The 23,682-nt window shown below is 43.4% G+C and overlaps 1 protein-coding gene and 1 pseudogene across 1 annotated transcript in view; one reads left to right on the top strand and one right to left on the bottom strand.

Annotated features, from left to right (window-relative positions):
* Positions 1-23,682, top strand: part of LOC105496853 (stearoyl-CoA desaturase 5) — a 169,573-nt gene that overhangs the window by 93,502 nt on the left and 52,389 nt on the right. Inside the window, exon 2 of the mRNA XM_011767472.2 lies at positions 425-555. Coding sequence (XP_011765774.1) covers positions 425-555 — 131 coding nt within the window. The remainder of the gene's footprint in view (positions 1-424; positions 556-23,682) is intronic.
* Positions 11,617-14,696, bottom strand: LOC105496887 (solute carrier family 66 member 2-like; annotated as a pseudogene).

The raw sequence follows: 23,682 nt of genomic DNA, 5'->3' as shown, positions 1-23,682 counted from the left end.
ACTGCCACTTAGAAATATGCTCTTCATATATCTCTCACCCTTTAATGGGTGCCAATTAAGAGGTGACGTAGAGCTCAATCTCCGCCCTGCTGAGAGTGTACGTGTGAGATTGAATTGCGAATGTACATTGACATGGTTGTGACTTTGCATCAAGACTGGCAAGAAACATTAGCAAATAAAAGATTTGCTGTAGGGAAAAATATTCAAAGGTCAAAGTTTGCTGAAGAAAGTTCTCTGCTTATGCATGGTACTTGGATGCTACAAATCAAAAAGGCTGCCTCCTCTCAAGTTGTTGATTCTTCATGTCGCAGATTTCTCCCCTGACACCATTTCATGTGAGTCCCTGTTCAGGAGAGAAAAAGCATGGGGGATGTTTGAAAGCTCGGGGACCATTGTTGATGTTGTCCCTGCTTGTGTCTTGCAGCCTACTTCTGCTTCCTCCTGGCCGCTCTGGGTGTGACAGCTGGTGCCCATCGCTTGTGGAGCCACAGGTCCTACAAGGCCAAGCTGCCTCTGAGGATATTTCTGGCTGTCGCCAACTCCATGGCTTTCCAGGTGAGGATGGAGGGTCCTCTCTGTGTTGGGGGACCCAGTGCAGAAGGCAGTGTGGGAGGAGGGGAAAGATGGGTTGACACCCCTCCATCCCGTCCTAGACTCAGTGTTCAGGCCCCAAGCACGCCCAGTCTATCCCAAGTTTTTATCTCTTTGTAGCTTTTAGGTACGGTAAAATGTCCCCTGGGGGGTTTTGTGCCCTAAGGCATGCTGAACTACTGAGGGGAAGGGAGACTCCTCTATCCAGAGCCCATGCTGTGAACATACCCTGAAAGCCTCAACATTTGTCCAGCCCTAACCAGGGGCCAAGTTCTGTGATAAGCACACTGGTACGCATATAGTATTTGATCCACACAGTAGCCCTGTGAGCTAGATGCTACACATCTCCATTTTACAGATGAGGAGAATGAGGTTCAGTGAGGTAAAAGAACCTGCCCAAATCACATACCTAAAAAATAGTACATTCAGGGCTAGGCGAATGCAGGCCAGCCTGACTCCAAGTTATTGCTCTTCCAAAACCTAGTCCTGAGGTAGCCCTGCGAGGTCCTGGTGGAAAGACTATTCCATCTGAAGTTTGAAGACTCAGGGATTTTACTCTGATGGGTGCTAGCTGTGAATCACTTCCTCAACTTCAGTTTCTTTATCCGTAAAAATAAGAACAAAACTTCATTCTCAGGGTTGTTATAAACTCAATGAAAACTGCAAGGGGCTATAAAAATGTAAGAGACGGTCATCACTGTACTAGGATTGGGCCATATTCTTTAGGACTATTCCAGCCCTAGGCCATTCCCCACCTCCTTGGGTACTTTCCTTGGGTACTTTTGGTTTGGTCATGGATCTCTGTTTTCCCAATTCCTAATCTGAGTGAGAACAACTTGTTTTCAAAATTTCTGCCCACATATGAGTGTAGATGATTCTGGGCCCCATGCATTTTCACTCATTGGGAAGGAATCGTGATTGCCAAAAGTGCTCTAGAGTCCAGGGAAACAGGTGACCCAGGAGCTTCCCTGTGGCCCTCAGACACACAGCTCACGTGGCCGCGTCTGCCATGGGCTTCCCACTCCTACGAGACAACCTGATGTGGAATATTTCTCTAAGTGCTCTTGTAGCTCAGAATTCATTTCCTTATTTTAGGCTTCTCTCATACAGTTTGACTTTTCATAAGGTAAATAGGATATAACACAATAGGTCAATTAGGGAACACAATTGGTGATGTGTATATATACTGCTTGTAATTCAAGCACAGTCAGGAATTAGTACTGAGGTTCTAGGAAATAAGCTATTAAGCATAAGGGAGCAGTTGGCAGCTTCCTGGTTCCATGTCCATGTGTTCACCACTGGCAGTGTGAACTATGCTGCACTTTATTTTGACTTCAACCATCTTATTTCAGTGTTGTGCTTTCAAAATAATAATTGACTTAGGCCTTAGATGACGTTCAGGACCTAACTTGATAATTTTCATTTCTTGTGTTCAAGCAATCCTTTCTTAATAGCCTCCAATGACACACTCATGTAGTTATAAAACATTTCATTATTGGACTTTTTTTCCAAGATAAGTAACTTGTAGCTGAAGCTTAAAATTCTGATTTTTTTTTTTTCTCATGAAACTATTTGTTTATAACTCAAAATTTGAAAACCTAAGTTTTCTTAACAAAACACCACATAACAGAATATTAGATTGTGATTTAAAATTTATTTTAAGGAGAAAGTACACTGTAGATGGAAGTACCCAGGTCCTAGAATAAATTCTTGGCTCTGCCATTTGCTAGATGTGAGCCTTTCTGCAAGTATCAGTTCCTTTATCTGCAAGGGGGGCAATAATAATATTTGCCTCACAGAGTTGCTGGGAAGATAAAATAATGAATAAAAAGTACCAAGCTTATGGTAGCACCTGGTGAATATTGTTCTCACTTTCTCTTTTATGAGAATTGATATATTGTTTAATTGGTTTCTGTATGCTAATGTCTGTCATATAGAAAACAATACATGATTGTTAGGTAAATAAAAAAAATGAACAGCTTTAAAATGTAGTTTTAGAAACCATCAAATTTGAACTATGCATACTTTTTCAAGGCCCACATTTGTAGTGGATTTTAAAAATTCATTCAACAAATACTTATTGAGCACCTACTATGTGGCAGGCACTGAGAAGGCACAGTGAGAATAACAATGAGCAAAGAGTCACAAGCCTCGCCTTCATGGAGCTTTTCTGTCTAGCAGGATACTAGAATCCCCACAGGTTCCCAGTGGAAATTTCAGTGTTTCATGGGCCTGGGGTTTTATAACAACGTCTCGTAGACCTAGGTGGAAGGTACCTCTGTAAGATCAGCATAGGGCAGTTTCCATAACATGCAGAACTGTGTCCGTGGGAGAGCACCAGAACAGAACTAGAACTAGTCAGTGTCTAGAACAGTTTCTTTAAACCACTTAACCCTGTGAGGAGAACAACCTGGGGAAGTGAAAAAATGCTATGATCTGCCAGTGTAAGGTGGTGACTTATAACCCTGACTTAATGCAGTCATTGATTTAGTTGCCCTTTGATAATCCATGGGTTTTTAAAGATAGTTTCAAAGATTCTCTCTCTTCTCTCCTTCACCAGAATGGTCATGCCATTGGCCAAAATGGACAAGTCATGCCATAGCTGTCTCTGTTTGGGAGCAGCAGGGCTTTTGCTAGATGCTACAAACAAGACCTTGAGCATTAAGAACAGTGTTCTTAAAGTTGAGACTTAAACATTTTAAACTCCTTTTCTTTTTCTTCTGTAGAAGATGTATGTGTGGGGCTGAGAGGCAACAGTAGGAAAGGTGGAGATACTTTTAGTCTAAAAAGATGATGATGGGCTGGGCGTGGTGGCTCATGCCTGTAATCCCAGCACCTTGGGAGACCAAGGCGAGTGGATCACCTGAGATCAGGAGTTCAAGAGCAGCCTGGCCAACATGGCAAAACCTCGTCTCTACTAAATACAAAAGTTAGCCGGGCATGGTGGTGCATGCCTGTAGTCCCAGCTACTTGGGAGGCTGAAACAGGAGAATCACTTGAACTCAGGAGGCAGAGGTTGCAGTGAGATGAGATCATGCCACTGCACTCCAGCCTGGGTGACAGAGTGAGACTCCATCTCAAAAAAAGAAAAAAAAAAAGATGATGATGAGGCAGGAATGCCTGACAAGGAGCTATATAAAATCCTCTGTCCCCTCTGAACCCTTGTATTCAGCAAAGATCCCCTGAGTTCCTCTCTGGTCTATCCTCCTTCCTTGCCAGTAGGATGAAGTCAACCTAAAGACTGCTTGCAACTTCCTTATAATTTGCTCCAAGTCAAAGATGGACCCAGGTGACATATTCCTGTTCTCCAAGAGTTAAGTTTTCACAGGCAAGAGCCAGGATTCGGATTTGTGCTGTCACGCTCATGCATCTGCTCCTACTGGCTGCATCTGGGTCTCTCATGGATCCAGTCCAATCAAAAGCACCTACTAGATGCTTCAGCCCACTCCCTCATGGCTCATATTTCCTCATCAAGTCATGGTAATGAGGCATTGGATTGAGAGCTGGAAGAGAACTAAAGGGATTTAGCTTAAGTTCTGTATTTTGCAGAGGAGTAAACAGAGAATACCAGTGACTTCTCAAAGTTCACACAGCTAATTAGTGGATAGACTGAAAGCCCACTCTCCTGATTCAGGCCACCCATTAGATATTCTTACATGCTGCCCTAGAGCGTGATTTCTAAACAATACAGAATTGAGTCTTTTTTTTTTTTTTTTAATCCTCTCTGACAGTCTGTCTTTTAATTGGTGTATTTAGACCATTCACACTTAAAGTAATTATTGATATAGTTGGAGTAATATCTACCAAGTTACCAATTATTGATATAGTTGGATCAATATCTACCAAGTTTCTGTTTTCCATTTGCTGCCCTTTTTCTTACTTTTAATTTGTGTATTCTACTCTTTTTCTATTTTTATGTGGTTTCAATGCACCATTTTGTATAAGTCTATTTTCTCTCTTCTCTTTTTTTTTTTTTTTTTTTTTTTTGAGACGGAGTCTCGCTCTGTCGCCCAGGCTGAAGTGCAGTGGCCAGATCTCAGCTCACTGCAAGCTCCGCCTCCTGGGTTTATGCCATTCTCCTGCCTCAGCCTCCCAAGTAACTGGGACTACAGGCGCCCGCCACATTGCCCGGCTAGTTTTTTTGTATTTTTTTTTAGTAGAGACGGGGTTTCACCATGTTAGCCAGGATGGTCTCGATCTCCTGACCTCGTGATCCACCCGTCTCGGCCTCCCAAAGTGCTGGGATTACAGGCTTGAGCCACCGTGCCCGGCCTCTCCTCTCTTAACATATCAATTATACTTCTTTTTAAAAAAATTTTATGGATTGCCCTAGAATTTGTAATATACACTTACAGCTAATCTAAACCCACTTTCAAATAACACTATACCACTTCATAATAGTATCTGTAGTAACACAAGGACCTTATAACAGTCTATTCCCAATTTCTCCCTCCTGTCTTTTAAGACGTTGTTGTCATTCATTTTACATATCCATAAGCTATAATCACTAAACAAATTGTTACTATTCTTATTTTGAACAAATTGTTATGTGTTAGATTAAGAATAAGGAAAATAAAAGTTTCTATTTTACCTTCACTTATGTGGATCCGGGTTTCTGATATAATTTTCCTTCTCTCTGAAGAACTCCTTTTACCATTTTCTGCAAGGCAAGTATACTGGTGACAAATTCCCTCAATTTTGGTTTGTCTGAGAATGTCTTTTTTTTTTTTTTTTTTTTTTTTAGAGACAGGATCCCACTCTGTCACCCAGGCTGGAGTGCAGTGGAGCAGTCATGGCTCACTGCAGCCTTGAACTCCTGGGCTTAACCACCCCTCCCACCTTAGCCTCCCTAGTAGCTAGGACTACAGGCACATAGCACCACACCCAGCTTGAGAAAGTCTTTATTTCTACTTCATTTTCAAAGAGTAATTTTGCTGAGTACAGAATTCTAGGTGGGTGGATTTTTCTGTTTTAATATTTAAATATTTTATTTCACTTTCTTCTTGCTTGCACGGTTTCTGAAGAGAAACCTAGTATAATTCTTCTCCTCTCTCCTCTATAGGTAAGGAGGGATTTTTTCCGCTCTGGCTTCTTTCAAGATTTTCTCTTTGTCTTTGATTTTCTGCAGTTTGAATATGATAATACCTAAGTACTAGCCAGGCATGGTATAAACCCTAAGTGTAGGGTTTTTTGGTGTGTATCCTGTTTGGGGTTTTCTGAGTTTCCTGCATCTATGGTTTGGTGCTTGTCACTAGTTTGGAAAATTCTCAGCCATTATTACTTAAATATCTTCTTTTTCTTTTTTATCTTTTTTGAGATGGAGTCCCACTCGGTTGCACATGCTGGAGTGCAGTGGTGTGATCTTGACTCACTGCAACCTCTGCCTCCTAGGTTCAAGCGATTCTCTTGCCTCAGCCTCCCAAGTAGCTGGGATTACAGGTGTGCGCCACCACACCCAACTTATTTTTGCATTTTTAGTAAAGACAAGGTTTCACCATGTTGACCAGGCTAGTCTCGAACTCCTGTCCTCAAGTGATCCACCTGCCTAGGCCTTCCAAAGTGCTGGGATTGGGCCAGGCGTGGTAGCTCAAGCCTGTAATCCCAGCAGTTTGGGAGGCTGAGGCCGGTGGATTATGAGGTCAAGAGGTCGAGACCATCCTGGTCAACATGGTGAAACCCCGTGTCTACTAAAAATACAAAAATTAGCCAGGCGTGGTGGTGCACACCTGTAGTCCCAGCTACCTGAGAGGCTGAGGCAGGAGAATTGCTTGAACCTGAGAGGCGGAGGTTGCAGTAAGCTGAGATCGTGCCACTGCACTCCAGCCTGGTGATAGAGCAAGACTCTGTCCCAAAAAAATAAAATAAAATACAAAGTGCTGGGATTACAGGCATGAGCCATTGGGCCATTGCACTCCAGCCTGGGGAACAAGACTGAAACTGTCTCAAAAAAAAAAAAAAAATTAGCCAGGCATGGTGGCATGTGCCTGTAGTCCCAGCTACTTGGGAGGCTGAGACATGATAATCGCTTGAACCTGGGAGGCTGAGGTTGCAGTGAGTTGAGATTGTGCCACTGCCCTCCAGCCTGGGCGACAGAGCAAGACTCCATCTCAAAAAAAAAAAAAAAAAGTCATTGATAATGCCCCTACAAAGTAGGTACTATTATTTTCCTCATTTGATAGGCTAGAAAACAGAAAAGTGGTTATGTAACCTGTCCAAGGACATTCGGATTTATGTGACAGAAGAGGGGTTGAAATGTAAGCATCTGGACTCCAGAAGTCACCCTGTTACTGCTGTGCTGTAATGCAATAGTCCTCAGCCTTTGTGGCACTAGGGACCAGTTTCATGAAAGACAATTTTTCCATAGATGGTGGGGTGTGGGGATGGTTTCAAGATGATTCAAATACATAACATTCATCATTAGATTCTCATACCAGTCCGTGGCCCGGGGGTTGTGGACCCTGCTCTAATGCCTCTCCCAGTGTCCAAATACACATTTATCCTTTCATTCAGCAAATACGTGTGTTAAGCATTGTTCCAGGCACAGGAGAACAAGACAGACAAGGTCCCTGTCCTCATAACGTGTGTACTACAGTAGGAGAGAGCGCAAAAGAACATGTGAGCAAATGAACAAACAAATGTATTCAGAGAGAGAAGGATATAAAGAATTAAACAGAGTAACGTCACATGGAGGGCACCTTTAGAAAGTGTGGTCAGAGAAGACCTTGCTGAGGAGGTGGCATTAGTGCTGAGACCTGAAGGAGAGGAGGTTAGAGGGAGAGCATCCAGAGGGAGGAGTCAAAGCAAATGCAGGAACTAGGATGCTGTGTTCAAGGAGCAGAAAGATGGCCAGCATGGCTGGTCCATGTGAGTGCAAGGCCAGAGTGGGTGACGGGGGCCACATCAGTGCAGGGCTTTGTCAGGCAGAGTTCAGATATTGTTCTACATATCACGGGAAGGCACTGCCAGGTCTTAGGCAGGGAGTGACATGGCCTCATGCATTTCCATGGCTTGAGTAAGCCTCAGACCACAGTCAGGAGACCCCAAAGAGTTTGTGCCAGGTTCAGGATCATAGGCCATCCCCCAAGGCTGGGTCTCTGTGGGGTGTGCCTGTCAAGGAGGGAGACTTGTATGCGAGGCAGCATCCTCAAGTACAGCTCGTGCTGTTAGCAGCAGCATGCAGTGGCAGTTGTGTAGAAGAGAACAAAGCACCAGAACTTTAGTGCAGCTCAGGAATCCTTAACCTTATGTGGCTCTCTGTGGCTTCTAAGTCTCCCTTCAGAAATCCTGCTTCAGTGTTGCCACCTTTCCTAGCCATGAGCCCAAGCTTCAGAAGTGGTCCTGACCTGCATGTCCTGACAGGTTTTCCTGGTGTGATTTTGGAAGGTGATTTGCACATCATGCCTCACATTGTCTTCTTCCACAGCATTTCACCGTCCTAGGCACATTTGGGACGTTTGGAAGTCATGTGCAAAGAGCAAATAGCTTGGTGGTCTCTAAGCAATGATGCCGTACGGTGATTTATCAGTTCATTAAAGCGTTGTCATTCCATGCATGCTGCATTGTAACCCCTTCCATCACGCGGAATACTCCGACAGCCAAAGTGGTGCAGGTGGGAGGTGGCCTAGCGAGTGAGTGAGAGAGCAAGGAAGAGAGAGAGAAAGGAAACCAGGAAACTCTCCAGAGGCTGCTGAGTGGGGTACGGCATTTTCTTTCTGCACTTACCTGGTGGGATTAATTATACTTTCTACCAACAAAAATGAACCGATTTTTAAGGTGGAAAATAAAAAGTGAACCGATTTTTAAGGTGGAAAATAAAATTTCCCCACCCCTAAGATGCCTTACTTGCTTATTTGTTGGGGATCTAGGTCAGTGAAGTAGGTGAGATGAGAGAAATCACCTAAGAAAATGAACCTCAAGGGGATGAAAATGTGACAGTCTAAGCAAGAGGGTGATTAGACAGATGGACAGACCAACCAACGGGGCTGGTCTGTTTCTCACAGCACCATCTCCAGATACGCTGGGAACTCTTTAATGCAGACCGTACCTGCTTTGTACAATGGGTATACTTCTAACCACTTTAAGGCGATTAGATTTTTGTAAACCAAAAAAACCACAATACTTTAAAGAGTTTTTATTTAAAGAAATATTTGGTAGAGATAATTTTTATAAACAAATACTATCAGATTTTATGTTAATTTAGCCTGGCATCTGTATTGGAAGAAAGATACTGTTGTTGGAGGTGAATTCCGCATGCTGTCCTGTCAATTGGGAATCTATTTGGAAACACATTTTCAAGCTTTGTGTTTCATTCTGTCTGCTCTTCCTGAAGATCTTTAGAAGTGCTGCACGCAGTGAACCTCCTTAATCATGTATTTTCTCCCAACCTTTCTTTGTCTTGGAACCACAGAAGGTTAGAGCTGGGATCACAGGCGGTTAGAATTGGGGAACCTTAGAAGCCACGAGTCTAATTCTTTTCCAACAGCTGAATAAACTAAGGACCAAATGTCTGAGCTTATTTTGTTTATTTTTCCCAAACCGTCTCCAAAAATGTTTATGGACATTGAAGAACACTGTATTGCAATGCAATTCTTTGACAGGTCATTTCTCCCTGTACCTGTCACTAGCCATTTGGGCTGAGACAGCACAATGTCATTGCATATTCTTTATTCCATTGCTAGCCTTCCAGACACGCTTACGTTGCTGCTTTCTAGATTTCCCAACCCACTGATTATTTTGCATTTTGGATGATTTCTCCCCCAGCTGCCTTCATTTGCATTTTTCCAAAATCAAATCTCATTGTGATAATTTCTATTCATACTTCTAACCTCTTTAGATCCATCTGTGTTATTCCTCTGTGCTCAATGATGTCTGCAGCACCTCCTAATTTAGTACCAATCAGAAATGTTATTAACAAAATGTGTAAGCTTTGTTCCCAGACATTAATGAAGATATGAAATGAAACAGATCTAACAGACACAGTGAGGCCTTCTGTTAGTGGCCTCTTCCCCACACCCTTATTAGATATTGAACTGTTTTTCATCATTGGTCCTTGTTTATCAAAGTTCAGGCTTTTCAATCATCGTGTTCCAATTCCTATTAATGCCAGCCAGTGCTCTTGTCACAGGATTATCTCAGGAATGCCGCCTCAATGCCTTATCAAGCTCCAAAGATACATGTCTACAGGAGTCATTGAATCAGCAATTTTAATTAATGATAATATTTATTGAGTTTCAGATGCCAAATGGAAATTTCTAGCTTTGTTTTTAAAAACTCTTTTAGAAGGCAGAAACATTTGATTATTTTTACCTTCTTCCATTTGAATCTTTCATAGCTTTTCATGTAAATCTGCTGTTTAATTACCATTACATTTAAAAGTGCGTAAGCCACTATGTGCTTGTGAGGAACACAAGTAATATCTAAGAAGTGGCCCTTGGATGAGGAGCTTATAATCTGAAAGAGCTGGCTAGACTTGTGTGCAATAAAGACTCATAAAAAGACAACGTGGAGTTAAATTGCTCAAAAGTGTCACACTGACTCTTAGGACTGCAGAAATTTGAATATGGGCTAGAATCGTTGGACAAAGCCTACTGCAGAAGGGGAGATTTGAGCTGCACGTGAAAACGATTTGTCTAGGCAGAGAAGAGGAGGGTAGGGACACATCTGAGCAAAGGTAGGGAGAGAGGAATGATTAGAATATACTGTAGGAGGTCACAGCATAGTTAGAAAATCACCCAGATTGAAGAAGTAAGCTGACAGGGTATAGTGTGTTACAAATCTGGCTACCTGTGTGACGTGTCTCATTGGATGTCTCTTAGGCTTCTCAAACTCAGCATGCCCCAATTCAAAGTTGTGACTCTACCTTCTCCCCGAAACTGTTCTTCTGTTCTTCTCCTAGCTTTCCCACCAGAAGTCTGGGTGTCATCCATGATTTCTCCATTTCCCTAATTATCCCTCACCAATTTTTAAGCCATTCTCTTCAGTTCTACCACTAAATTACATCTTTAGTCTGCACACTTCTCATTTTTACCACCTTTTAGTTCAAGATCAATTTTTTCCTAGGCTACTGCAAAAGCCTCCTGAACTGGTCTTCCTGATTCAATGCTTGCCCCTCTCTATATTACAGCCAGAGAGAGCTTATTGGAAATTAAACGACTCTCCAGCTAAATAAATAAATAAATATTTCAGTGGCTTAGCATTGTATTTGGAATGAAATCCAACCTCATTATTATGTTCTATGGGGCCCTGCGTGATCAGGGCCTTGCACACCAGTTCTCTGTGTCCACCCCAAGTTGGTGTACTTCAGTGTAATTCTGACTATAACCACCCAGGGTGAACATCGGATCCCACAAGTTAAAGGCTGAGTGCTCCGCATGGCTGCCCCCGCTTCAGACGCCTGCTGCAAGGGTTGCAGGACAGTAGTGGGGTCCCCAGGCTACCTGTACTTCTGAATGACCAGTGGTAAGTTTGGGGTTTCCACAATCTTCTTAGGTTTGATAATTCACTAGAACAACACACAGAACTCAAGAAAGTGCTATACTTACAAGTATAGTTAACCCTTGAACAGAATGGGTTTGAAACTGCGCAGCTTCACTTAAATGCATGGATTTTCTTCTGCCTCTGCCACCTCTGAGACAGCAGGACCAGCCCCTCTTCCTGTCAGCCTACTCAATGCGAAGATGATGACGATGAAGACCTTTATGATGACCCACTTCCACTTAATGAATAGGAAATATATTTTTTCTTCTTATGAGTTCCTTTTTTTTTTTTTCCTGGATCTGCAAAGAGTTATTGATTCAAAGTCGCCACATGGTGGGGGTACAAACATTCATCAGTCACTGCGCATGCAATTGGTGACATTTTCATGTGGAGGCAATTACCACCACAGATATCTTCTTTCATTAAAAAATAAAGTAAAATTTTCAAAGCCTCTTACAGGCCAGAGGGCTAAGAACAAGATCCTCACTCAAATACTCAAGAGTTTTCCTGAGGAAAACTCAGGAGTTGGAAACAGCTTTGAACATTTTCTCACCGGCCACAGCAAATAACGCTAAAGTCATAGAGCTTTGGCACCGACAGCATCAACATCTGCACAGGAAGTGGCCCCTCTGCCCAGCAGAAGGGAACATGATGCCTGTGGGAGCCGCGGGGAAGCATCTGAGAACTCCAGGGTCTGGAGTCAGCACAGAGCTGCTAAGCACGGTGTGGGCTTGTGTTAAACTGAAAAGGTGGGGAGTGGAGATTTGGGGTGACCAGTGGTTCCCACCACAGCCAGAGGCAGCAGACTCAGAACTGTGGGACCCAACATGCCTGGGTGGACAGTGGACAGAGGACGGTGGCAGAGGCGCCTGTGGCTAGGCTGCTGCCCATGCTCTGGAGGTTGCCTCGGACCCGAGACCCCAGGACAGCAGTAGCAGAGTGTGAGATGGGCCATCCCAGCAGCCAGACCCTGCATAGGGTGCCACGCACCCTGCCCTCCACATCCCGTCTTATGACTGGAGGATGCCTCTGTGTCCTGGACGATGGACATCAAAGCTGTGTCCGGCCAGTGTGTGCAATATCCAGAGGAAAAGGACTCTTCCCAAATGGAATCCTCCTCAGGAATGTGGCAGGGCCGTGTCTATACAGCCTCTGCCCTCAGCCCCCTCAGCCTTCCCACGCACCCAGGAGGACCTCTTTGTCTGTCTGGGGGACCCCTAGCACTCGAAGAGAACCAGAGGCTCTGGCTGGAACACCCCCAAGCATGCTCTGGACAATACCCAGCAAGCTCAGACATGGGCCTGCCTCTCACCCCAGGGGTGTTCCAACACAGGGCCCTGTAGAACATAATAATGGGGTTGGATTTCATTCTAAATATAATGCTAAGCCACTGATTTATTTATTTATTTTGCTGGAGAGTCGTTTAATTTCCAATAAGCTCTCTCTGGCTACAATATAGAGAGGGGCAAGCATTGAATCAGGAAGACCAGTTCAGGAGGCTTTTGCAGTAGCCTAGGAAAAAAGTTGATCTTGAACTAGAAGGTGGTAAAAATGAGAAGTGTGCAGATTCAAGATATAATTTAGTGGTAGAACTGAAGGCATTGGCTTAAGGATTGGTGAGGGATAATTAGGGAAATAGGGACACCCAATGAGAGATGTCACACCAGCATCTCCCAGGAAGAGGCCAGCCTAGAAGCTAGGCACGCAGATCCCACTGTTGGGCAAGGTCAGAGGCACCAGAGCCGAGTATCAGGAGGCACTCATTCTGCAGGCCCTTGAGATGCCAACTCTGGCCAGAAAACCCAGAGCACAGGTGCCACTGCATCCCTACAATCGGGAGCAGAGCAGACTCAGCCCTGCCCTCTGTGCCCACCCCACTGGGCAGCAGAGGCCATCCCCATCCTACCAGGGTGTCTGATCAGGGTCACACTGAGTCCAAAGTCTCTTCTCCCAGGACTTTCAGGGTCTCCTGATACCGGGTCTCCTGATACCAGGTCTCCTCCTCACTGCCCCAGCCCCAGCCCCAGCCTTGAGACTTGCCTGGGCCCCCCTGGCACGTGGATCCTACTTATCCCCAGCTGCAGCCTCTCCCCCAGGGAAGCCGTCTTGTGGGCTGAGGCAGATCTGAGAGGCTGGGACCAGGACTTGAATAAGATTGGAGAAGGTTCCTGAGGGCTGCTGCTCCTCAGCGGACTGGAGTTTGCCTTCTGGTGTGTTTATGAACACATCTCAGGTTCAGGCTGGGTGTCTTTTGAGAGGAAGTGGGAAAAGACATTTGCCTTTTCCATCACCTTAAAATCACTGGAGACCCAGCCCTTGGGTGTGAAATCCACTGTGGCCACCCCCAGCAGTGGTGAGCCAAGTGTCGGCCTGGCTGCCCTGAGAGCCCCACGCAGCCGCTGATGGAGAGCCTGACATGGGATACCGCCTCTCCACTCAGGGGCTGCGACGCCTGCTCTCCACATAGGGAGAACAGACGCCAGCCGGCAGTCACACATCTTTTTCCTCCCTGGCCAGCTCAGAAGTGCTTTGGCCATGGTGGGGTGTGTTGCGTGGAGCGCTGGCTTCTCAGGGTGGTGGGTGAAGGGTCCCAGGAACTAAGAAAAGGCCATTGTGTAGGTAGCATGGTGCTAGGACAAGCCTGGTACGAAATGAGGTCTGAGACACATGATGCTATAATAAAGAATATATCTGGTCTTCGTGCCTGGATGGCAGGTCCACCAGCACCTGCAGCAGGCGCAGACCAAGAGCTGCATGGGCAGCTCTCAGCAGGAAGTAGGTGATCCTGAGGGCACTGCCCTTGTCCTCATGAGTGCTCTGGATGCTCATGTCCTCAGGACCCGTGGCAGTGGTTGCAGTAGAGCTGGGGCAGGTCCATCATGGCCTCGGTCAGCACGGACAGGAAGCCCAGAGTCTCCACAAACAGGGCCCAGTCGATGGACGGGTCCTGATCTAGCCTGCCATGTCGGCAAAGGCCAAGACACACTCCACATAGTCCAGGAAACTGCTCCGGTGCCAGGAGTGGTGAAGATCCAAGGATTTTATGCTCAGCTCCTTTGCCATGTGGATCTCAGGGCAGAGTTTCACCATCAGCAACATGGACAACATGATTATGCTCTGCTACGAGAGAGGTGACTCAAAATGCCTTTCAAACCAGAAGAATGTCAGTAAAATATTAGCCACCAGTAGCACCAGACACACCTAGATAGAGAAGCCATCAGCATTCTGAGTCCTCTGGATGTGCCTGCACTGCAGGATCTACAGGACCACCCCTCCGAAGACCATGGCCCCAGCTTCCCCCCGGGAAACCAGCTGGTGCAGTGGCACCAGAAGCCAATCTAGGTCTCTGCTTCTATCCGCGACACTTGTGTTGCCCTGTTGGCTAGCCAACGCCCACCTCTCTAATCACATGGCTGGTCTTTCTGGTGATCTGCTCCCATCCTGAGGCTATCTAGGGACCCATGAAAGTCACCACTAGCGTAAGAGTGGAGGAATTTCCTATCACTCAGGAAATTCCAAGCGTTTTTAAAGCTCTATGTCAAGAACCAGACACAAAGACCAGATACATTCTTTATTATAGCATAATGTGTCTTAGACCTCATCTCGTACCAGGCTTGTCCTAGCACCATGCTACCTACACAATGGCCTTTTCTTAGTTCCTCAATTGTTACAAGTCCTTCCCTCTACCTGGGACAATTCCCCTCTTCCTCCCACACCTCTGCCACCAACTCCTCTCAACCTGAAGACGACCCAGTTAAGAATGGCCTTGCTGGCCAGACGCAGTGACTCAGAGCTGTAATCCCAGCATTTTGGGAGGCCGAGGCAGGTGGATCACCTGAGGTCAGGAGTTCGAGACCAGCCTGACCAACATGATGAAACCCCCGTCTCTACTAAAAATACAAAAATTAGCCACGCCTGGTGGCAGGTGCCTGTAATCCCAGCTACTCAGGAGGCCGAGGCAGGAGAATCACTTGAACCTGGGAGGCGGAGGTTGCAGTGAGCCGAGATCACACCACTGTGCTTCAGCCCGGATGACAAGAGTGAGACTCCGTCTCAAAAACAAAAACAAAAAACAAATGGCCTTGCCTATATTAAGGTCCTTTTTTGTTCAGCTCCTTTATTGGCTTCACAGCTCTAATCCCAGTCTAAAATTATTTCACTTATGTTGACTTGATTTACTTTATGTTAGTATTTGTCTCCTCCATAAACTATAAACTCTTTGAGGACACAGCCTCAATTGTCCTGTTTGTTCTTTATCTTCTAGTGCATACCGGTCAGTAAATATCAGTCAAATTAAGGATAAAATGTGGGAAAGATAAGGTTTCTTCCAGCCGAAGAAACCTGTCTGATTTTCAAGAAGAGGAAAAGTTTAGATTTTATAAGAAAAGTAATACACAGAGATTGTCAAATAATAAGCAAAAGAATGATAGATTTTGGGGAGCATGAATGGAAAGAGGATGTTACCAGTATGCCGAATGTATTGTGGAGAGGAAAATTACTGCAGGTGGGAGGCAGTTAGAAGGTTATTACAGAATCCAAGCAAATTGATACAAGCCTGAACAAGGGTGGTAAAGTAGAAATGGAGTGGAAGGGGAAAAGCTGAGATTGTAAAGAAGAGTGCCCATGAAATTTTTGTTTTTAGCTTTCACTTTTATTTTGAAATAATTTTTTCAGGTCTTTTATTTTGATTTTTTTTTTTTTTTTTTTGAGACGGAGTCTCGCTGTGTCGCCCAGGCTGGAGTGCAGTGGCCGGATCTCAGCTCACTGCAAGCTCTGCCTCCCGGGTTTTTACGCCATTCTCCTGCCTCAGCCTCCTGAGTAGCCGGGACTACAGGCGCCCGCCACCTCGCCCGGCTAGTTTTTTGTATTTTTTAGTAGAGACGGGGTTTCACCGTGTTAGCCAGGATGGTCTCGAACTCCTGACCTCGTGATCCGCCCGTCTCGGCCTCCCAAAGTGCTGGGATTACAGGCTTGAGCCACCGCGCCCGGCCTTATTTTGAAACTTAAAGAAAAGTTGCAAAAAATCATGAGCTTGTGTATAGCCTTCATGTAGATTCACCAACTCTTAGAGTACTGCTCATTTGCTTTATTCCCTTGCTCTTTCCTCTGTACATGCATGTGCATTCTTATGTATTCTTTTTTTACAAATCATTTGGGAGTAAGTTATAGATATCATGCCCCTTTATTCCCAAATACCTCAGTGTGTATTTCCTAATGACAAAGACACTTTCACATAGACAGAGTACACTTACCAAAGTCAGGGATTTAATGTTGATACCATGCTGTATCCAGGATTCTATAATAGTTCAGGGTCCATTTGAGGATTATGCATTACAATGAATTATAATGTCTCTTTAGATTCCATTCATTTGGAATAGTTCCTTGTTTTTTTAATTTTATGCCATCGATATTTTTGAAATGTACTGGCCAATTAAGTTGTAGAATGTTCCTCCATTTGGGTTTGCTCATGTGATTAGACTCAAACTCTGCATTTTTGGTGGGAGTACATTAGCATTTTTGTGTCCTTCTCAGCATCGAAAAAGAGGTACATGACATCACTTTGTCACATTATTGGAGGTATGAACTTTGATTATTCGGTTAAGGTGGCATCTGCTAAGTTTCTCCACTATAAGATTGCAATTTTTATTTTGTAATTATTGAACTAATTTATGCAAAGATTATGAGCCTATATAAATATTTTATCTTCATCAAACTTTTACCCAATAGTTTTAGCAAACATTGGTGATTCTTGCCTGAATCAGTTATTGCCATGACAGCTGCAAAATGGTGATTTTGTAACTCTATTATTTCTTCTACATTTGTCAATTGGTATTTTACTGTAAAGAAAAGTGTTTGCTTCTTCCCATGTATTTATAACCCATGGACTCTTTTTTGATTACATGGATTATAATCCATTACTGTCATTATTCATTTTAATGCCCAAATTACCCCAGTTTGTTCAGTGGGAGGCACTACAAATGGACTCCTCTTTCTTTTTAGTATGATGTGTTGCTGTGTTTCCCAGGCTGGTCTTGAACTCCTCAGCCTCCTGAGTAGCTGGGATTACAGATGCACACCACCACACCTGGTTCCTCTGTCATTTCGACATGCTCCATCATTTTTTAAGCACTTCCTTTCCCGCACAACAAAATATACTGAGCTCCCTGTGTACTTTTCCTACCCCAGTCCTGGCACCAGCCATTTCTCCACAGTCCTGATTCCTTTTAGTGGAGAATGGTATTTTAAAAACAAGTTGTGGGAACTAAATATGTTCATTGCTATTGGGTCATCATTGTTTTCTAGGCCCTTTCTTCCCCCTCAATTTTTAACTCATGGAGTAAAGGAGATCTAGCTCAGGAGACTAGAATAATGGTCACATCACTGACCAAAAACCCTCCAAAGCCCAAGTTGAAAAGATTTCCAGAAGACCAACTTATTTACCAAGATTAATGTCTATGCCATTTTAAAAGTGTATGTTAAATGTATGTTTTTTTTAAAAGTGAAAAGTCTTATTTGAATACATTCTCATTGTTAAGAGATTTAAACAAAAGAGTAATAGAAGAAAATATTAAACACTTCTTTCCTTATTTTAAAACTTTAAGTTTTATTGGCACTTTTTAAACTACTAAGGTTGACTTTTCAACACTTACCCAGCTTCTAAGACCTATGTAGACCAAGTGCTACATGAAGGCAAGGCAGCAGGTGGCAACTTGTCCTCTCAAAGCCATAATTTGCCAGGTGGTGTGAACTGCTGCCAGGCCACTCTTGGGGACTTTCTGGGCCATTCTTACAGATTAGCCTATTGTCTGGAGAGAAATAAGTACTGACCTAGTATCAACAATGGGGAAAGCACCCAACGTTGTTTTTCAGTCTGAATTGGCGTCTAAACAGGAGGAGATTAACGTTAGGCCCCGGAGACAGAGATAAAGCCTATTTCTAATGAGCCTTACAGTTTCTAAGGAGTGGAGCCATCAGTATCTTTTTCTGTTTGACCCTCTTGATAGAACAGCTCCTTTCCCAGAAAGGATGCCATTCAGACACACACATACCACATGCACGCACACACACATGCACATGTACATGCATATGCATGCACACACATATTTTCTACTCTAAAACCTGCCTGTTCAAGCTGACATGTTGACATGTTGGTCCTGGTTTCTTTTTCACTACTGACTGGAAACGAAGATGTGTTATGAATACAAGTGGAATTCCCTTTGACTTTGTTTTGAGACTGCTTGGGAAGTTTTTTGTTCTGGAACTTTAAACAGCCACAAAATTGAAATAACGGACAGAAAGACCATCTTGGTGTCTGGTTGGGAGCAAGCATCTGTTTCCAGCTAGGCTAGGGGAAAACCAATCAATGATTCTGGTTTCAGATCTGCTGAATGGGACAAGCTAAATGCTGTTTACATTTAGCCTTCATCTTGCTAACCAGTGGAAATTATGTGAACCTTAAAAGACAGTGTCCTCTATTGCCATTTAGATGACTGGATTCAAGAATTTATTTTGAGCATAAAAGGACGCTAGGGAGTAGTTCTGAGGGAGCAGGTTGCTTCATACCTCACTTCAGTGGACTCTTGAGATTGATGACTTTTGCTCAAGTCACAGATAACACTCAGGGGCTGCGCATGTGGAGAAAAATCACCTCATGATCAATTTCAATTTCTGCAGTCTCAGTGGAGACCCCGCTTAGGGACATTATCAGTGATGGATAGTGAAGTAATGGAGGCACAAAAGACAGAATGGGTTCAAGCGAGGGCACTGCCACACCACTTGAGGTCTGATTGGTTGATTAGTTGCTAATGAGAATAAAGATAGACGGGTGACATAAAGGTATATTAACAGACAGGATTGCCAGATGAATCTTACTGCTTCATCGAGCAGAAGCTGGGTTGTTTTCATTCAGGAATATAGAAATGTTTTCAAAAATAACTTGTTTATCCTGTATTGCAAAAGAATAATCTGTTTATTATAAAAATTTACAAAACACAGACAAAATAAAAAAGAGTCACCCACAGTCCCAATTCCTAGAGAGAACCACTGCAAACAGTTTGGCTAAGATATTTCCTTTGTTTTTCCCATGCTTAAACATACATGTTTTTTTAAATTAAAAATGGATTCATAGTGTTTTGAGAAGTACTTTTCTTTTCTCTTCTTCTTTTTTTTTTTTTTTTTTTTTTTTTTTTTGCAGCAAGATCTCACTCTGTTGCTTAGGCTGGAGTGCAGTGACGCAATCTCAGCTCCCTGCAACCTACGCCTCCCAGGTTCAAGCGATTCTCCTGCCTCAGCCACCCAAGTAGCTGGGATTACAGGTGCCCACCACCATGCCCAGCTAATTTTTGTACCTTTAGTGGAGACAGGGTTTCACCATATTGGCCAGGCTGGTCTCAAACTCCTGATCTCAAGTGATCCTCCTGCCTTGGCCTCCCAAAGTGCTAGGATTACAGGCGTGAGCCACCGCGCCCGGCCAAGTACTTTTCTTTTAACTACTTTTACCTTCATCTTTCTAGGTCAATACTACAATAGCCTTTTTTTTGTTAATTAGTTTTTAATACAACACTAATAGAATTCTTTTTAATAGTTTCAGAGTATAGGATCAAGCATAAAAGTATTTCTCCTTATTCCTACCTTCCAATTTCACTCCCATGAGGTAACTCTAAGACTTTTTCTCTTACTATTTCTTTCATGCACATATAAACTTTTACTGTGTGTATTTACACACACAAGTAGTATTTAATTAATTTATCACAAAATATTTAATCAAATCCTGTTATGGGGAAATGCAGGGTCTTTCCAAGTTTTTATTGCGGTTAGCATCCTTGTGGTTAAATCTCTGCACACAACCATGATTTCCTTAAGATAAATTCCAGAAAATGAATTGTTAGATTAAAAGATATGCACAGTTTTAGGGTTTTTGATATGTAGTGCTCATTTGCGCTTCACAAACTTTCTGCCCATTTCACATTCTCACCAGTAGGCAGCACTGAATTCTTAATTCTTCAAACTTTTAAATTTGAAGTAAATGCACACATTGAAAAACGTACAAGTGGCTGGGTGCAGTGGCTTACGCCTGTAATCCCAGCACTTTGGGAGACTGAAGCAGGAGGATCCCTTGAGCCCAGAAGTTTGAGACCAGCCTGGGTAACATAGTGAGACCCCATCTCTACAAATAATAAAAAAATTAACTGGGCATAGTGGCATGTGCCTGTGGTCCCAGCTACTGGGGAGGCTGAGATGGGAGAATCGCTTGAGCCCAGGTGGCTGAGGCTGTAGTGAGTCATGATCACACCACTGCACTCCAGCCTGGGTGACAGAGAGAGACCCTGTCTCAAAAAAAAAAAAAAAAGTATGTGAGCCATGAGTTAGACTTGCACTGCTCAATGTGGTAGTCACTAGCTACATGTGGCTACTGAGCACCTGAAATGCAACTAGCCCATGGAGGTGTGCTGCAGGTGAAAAATTTCTAAGACTTGGTACAGAAAAAAAAATAATGTACAGCATCTCAGTAATTTTTGTACTGATTATACATTGAAATGATAATATTTGGGTATGTTACACTAAGTAAAATATATTATTAAAATTAATTTTACTTGTTTCTTTTCACTCTTTTTTTTTTTTTTTTGAGACAGAGTCTTGCTGTGTCACCTAGGCTGGAGTGCAGTGGTGTGATCTCAGCTCACTGCAACCTCTGCCTCGCAGGTTCAAGTGATTCTCGTGCCTCAGCCTCCCGAGCAGCTGGTATTACAGCCACAAACCACCATGTCCGGCTAATTTTTGTATTTTTAGTAGAGATGGGGTTTCACTATGTTGGCCAGGCTGGTCTCGAACCCTGTCCTCAGGTGGTCCGCCCATCTCGGCCTCTCAAAGTGCTGGGATTACAGGCATGAGACACCGCACCCAGCCTCTTTTCACTTTTTATTTTATTTATGTTTTTCTGTAGCCCAAGTTCAATCAAGGGTCATTTCACTTTTTTAGTGTGGCTACTAAGAAACTATTAGTTATATTATGTGGCTTGTGTTATATTTCTGTTGCAAAGTAGGACTACAGTATGGTGTCTCTGATAATGAAGCCTACCACCTGAGCTGTACACTCCGAATTTGTTCTGTTCCTACTCCTCTCTTGCTCGCCCACCTACCTGTGCCTCATTTATGCCCAGCGTTCTTAGAACTAATGTAGCTCCCTTCAACATTCCAATTTTTGATCAGGAATAATCAATTAACATGTGGCGAGAGTGCACTTTTGATGGATTGCCGAGTGAGACTGTGATCTACTGGAACCTACAATTCAGTATAAACTCTAAGTTGCAAATTTAATACAATAATTTGTTAATTGATTTGTTTGAATGTTTGAGTATTTGGCTTCAGGCATTACTGCTGATTTCAACATCATGTCCCTACCAGAATATGTACATGGAACATGAACAGACGGATTACCTATGCTTGACAGTCAGTTCATGATGGGCATTTGTCATCTCTGTATGCCTCAATATTGTTTTTGTTAACTGTGCAGCAAAGGTGATGGAGTGGCACACATAGTTTTAGACAAGAGCTATCAGCATCTTGAAAACACTAAGAAGAAGAGAGATTATCAGATTATACCGATGGGGGTACAGCTTCCAGCACAGTCGATCTCCATTCACTCCCCGCCTCCTGAGGTTGAGACGGTTGGGCCATCTCTCCCTCCTCATTAATGCTCAGCTTTCCCCTCTGCTTGTTGCTAAAGCAGATACTGACTGTACGAAAATGAGCTCTAGGTCCCCACACCTTTTCAACACAAATACATTCACAGGTAGGTTCTTTCCCTTGCCCATCCACTCCCAATCACTCCAGAGCAGACAAAAGTGCAGGTAAGTAGGAAAGAAAGGTGATTGGGTAAGCAAATAAATGTTGCTCTCTTTCTGCTCTATTGTTGACACACATCTTGTTTTTTAATTTCTTTTTTAAAGAAATTATTGCCAAGTTCCCACGAACTAGAAAACACATCTTATTCTTTGAGTCACTTTTTCACTGGACTCAGCTTTACACTTGAAAACACAGCAATAACAAAGGATTAAAAAATACATCAAAGTATTTTTGGCTTGATTACGTGCTTGATTATTTGGAATGTGGCCAAAACCCTTGCTGCATTCCACTATTGCAGTCAAGTGGCTTCTGTTGGAAACATATCCAGGTGAAAGGAATGAAAATAAATATCTCTGTTTCAACTCGTCTTCATCATCATGGGTCTTTTTGTTGTATTATAATTAATTTTGTGAGAATAATGTTTCTAGCTATTTGAAACTCTTCACATAGAGTTTCTACAAGATTGCATGGCATTGAATTAAACAGCCATGTATTAGTTCATGATCACACTGCCATAAATAACTACCTGAGACTGAGTAATTTATAAAGAAAAGAGGTTTAATTGACTCACAGTTCCGCGTGGCTGGGGAGGGCTCAGGAAACTTCCAATCGTGGTGGAAGGGGAAGGAGAAGCAAGGTATGCCTTCCTATGGTGGAGCAAGAAAGAGAGTGAAGGGGAAACTGCCACACACTTTTAAACCATCAGATCTCGTGAGAACTCACTCACTATCATGAGAACAGCATGGAGGAAACTGACCCTATGATTCAGTCACCTCCCACCAGGTCCCTCCCTCAACACGTGGGGATTACAATTACAGATGAGATTTGGGTGGGGACACAGTGCCAAACCATATCAGGCCAATATAACCTTTTAACAAGATGAATGAAAGTTTTCTATAAAAGACCCCTCCCAGGCCGGGCGCGGTGGCTCAAGCCTGTAATCCCAGCACTTTGGGAGGCCGAGGCGGGCGGATCACAAGGTCAGGAGATCGAGACCACAGTGAAACCCCGTCTCTACTAAAAATACAAAAAAAAAAAATTAGCCGGGCGCGGTGACGGGCGCCTGTAGTCCTAGCTACTCAGGAGGCTGAGGCAGGAGAATGGCGTGAACCCAGGAGGCGGAGCTTGCAGTGAGCCGAGATCGCGCCACTGCACTCCAGCCTGGGCAACAGCGTGAGACTCCGTCTCAAAAAAAAAAAAAAAAAAAAGGACCCCTCCCTGCAACATTTGGAGAATAAGGGAAATATCTTGTTGATAGGAATGTGAACTGAGAACCAAGGAAGTGCCATATTTATTCTATTATTGTTTTGATTTGTTATATGAGCTTGTATAAATGTCCTCTAAGCTTTAATTTTGCCATCTGTGAATAGGGGACAGAGTGTTCTTTCTATGTTATGTTCACATGGGCACTACAATAAAAGCAATAAACTAATGCAAAAGGAAGACATTATTTCTTAGACCACAGTAGTCTTGATTGACATCTGAAATTCTTTTACAGCTCCAAATTCTGTGATTCTAAATAATAAAATGTTTTCACTCTTTCCAACCACCATGTTTAAATACACTGCAAAATCTAAAGACCTCTTTCATATTACAGTAAGCCAGGGTATAATTTTTGATATACATAAACTGCCAGGCTCCTGTTTTCTCTCTTTAAAGTCAAAGCTGAACATATACTTCTTGGAACTTTCTGCCTCCTCTCTCTCTCCCCTAAAACCCAAGGATTAGGTGGATTTTAAAAATTTTCAACCAACCTGACCAATGTGGTGAA

The sequence above is a fragment of the Macaca nemestrina genome, chromosome 3 (genome assembly GCF_043159975.1).
Source record: "Macaca nemestrina isolate mMacNem1 chromosome 3, mMacNem.hap1, whole genome shotgun sequence".
Taxonomy (NCBI): Eukaryota; Metazoa; Chordata; class Mammalia; order Primates; family Cercopithecidae; genus Macaca; species Macaca nemestrina.
Note: the sequence above shows the minus strand (reverse complement) of the source record. Positions and strands in the feature narration are given on the sequence as shown.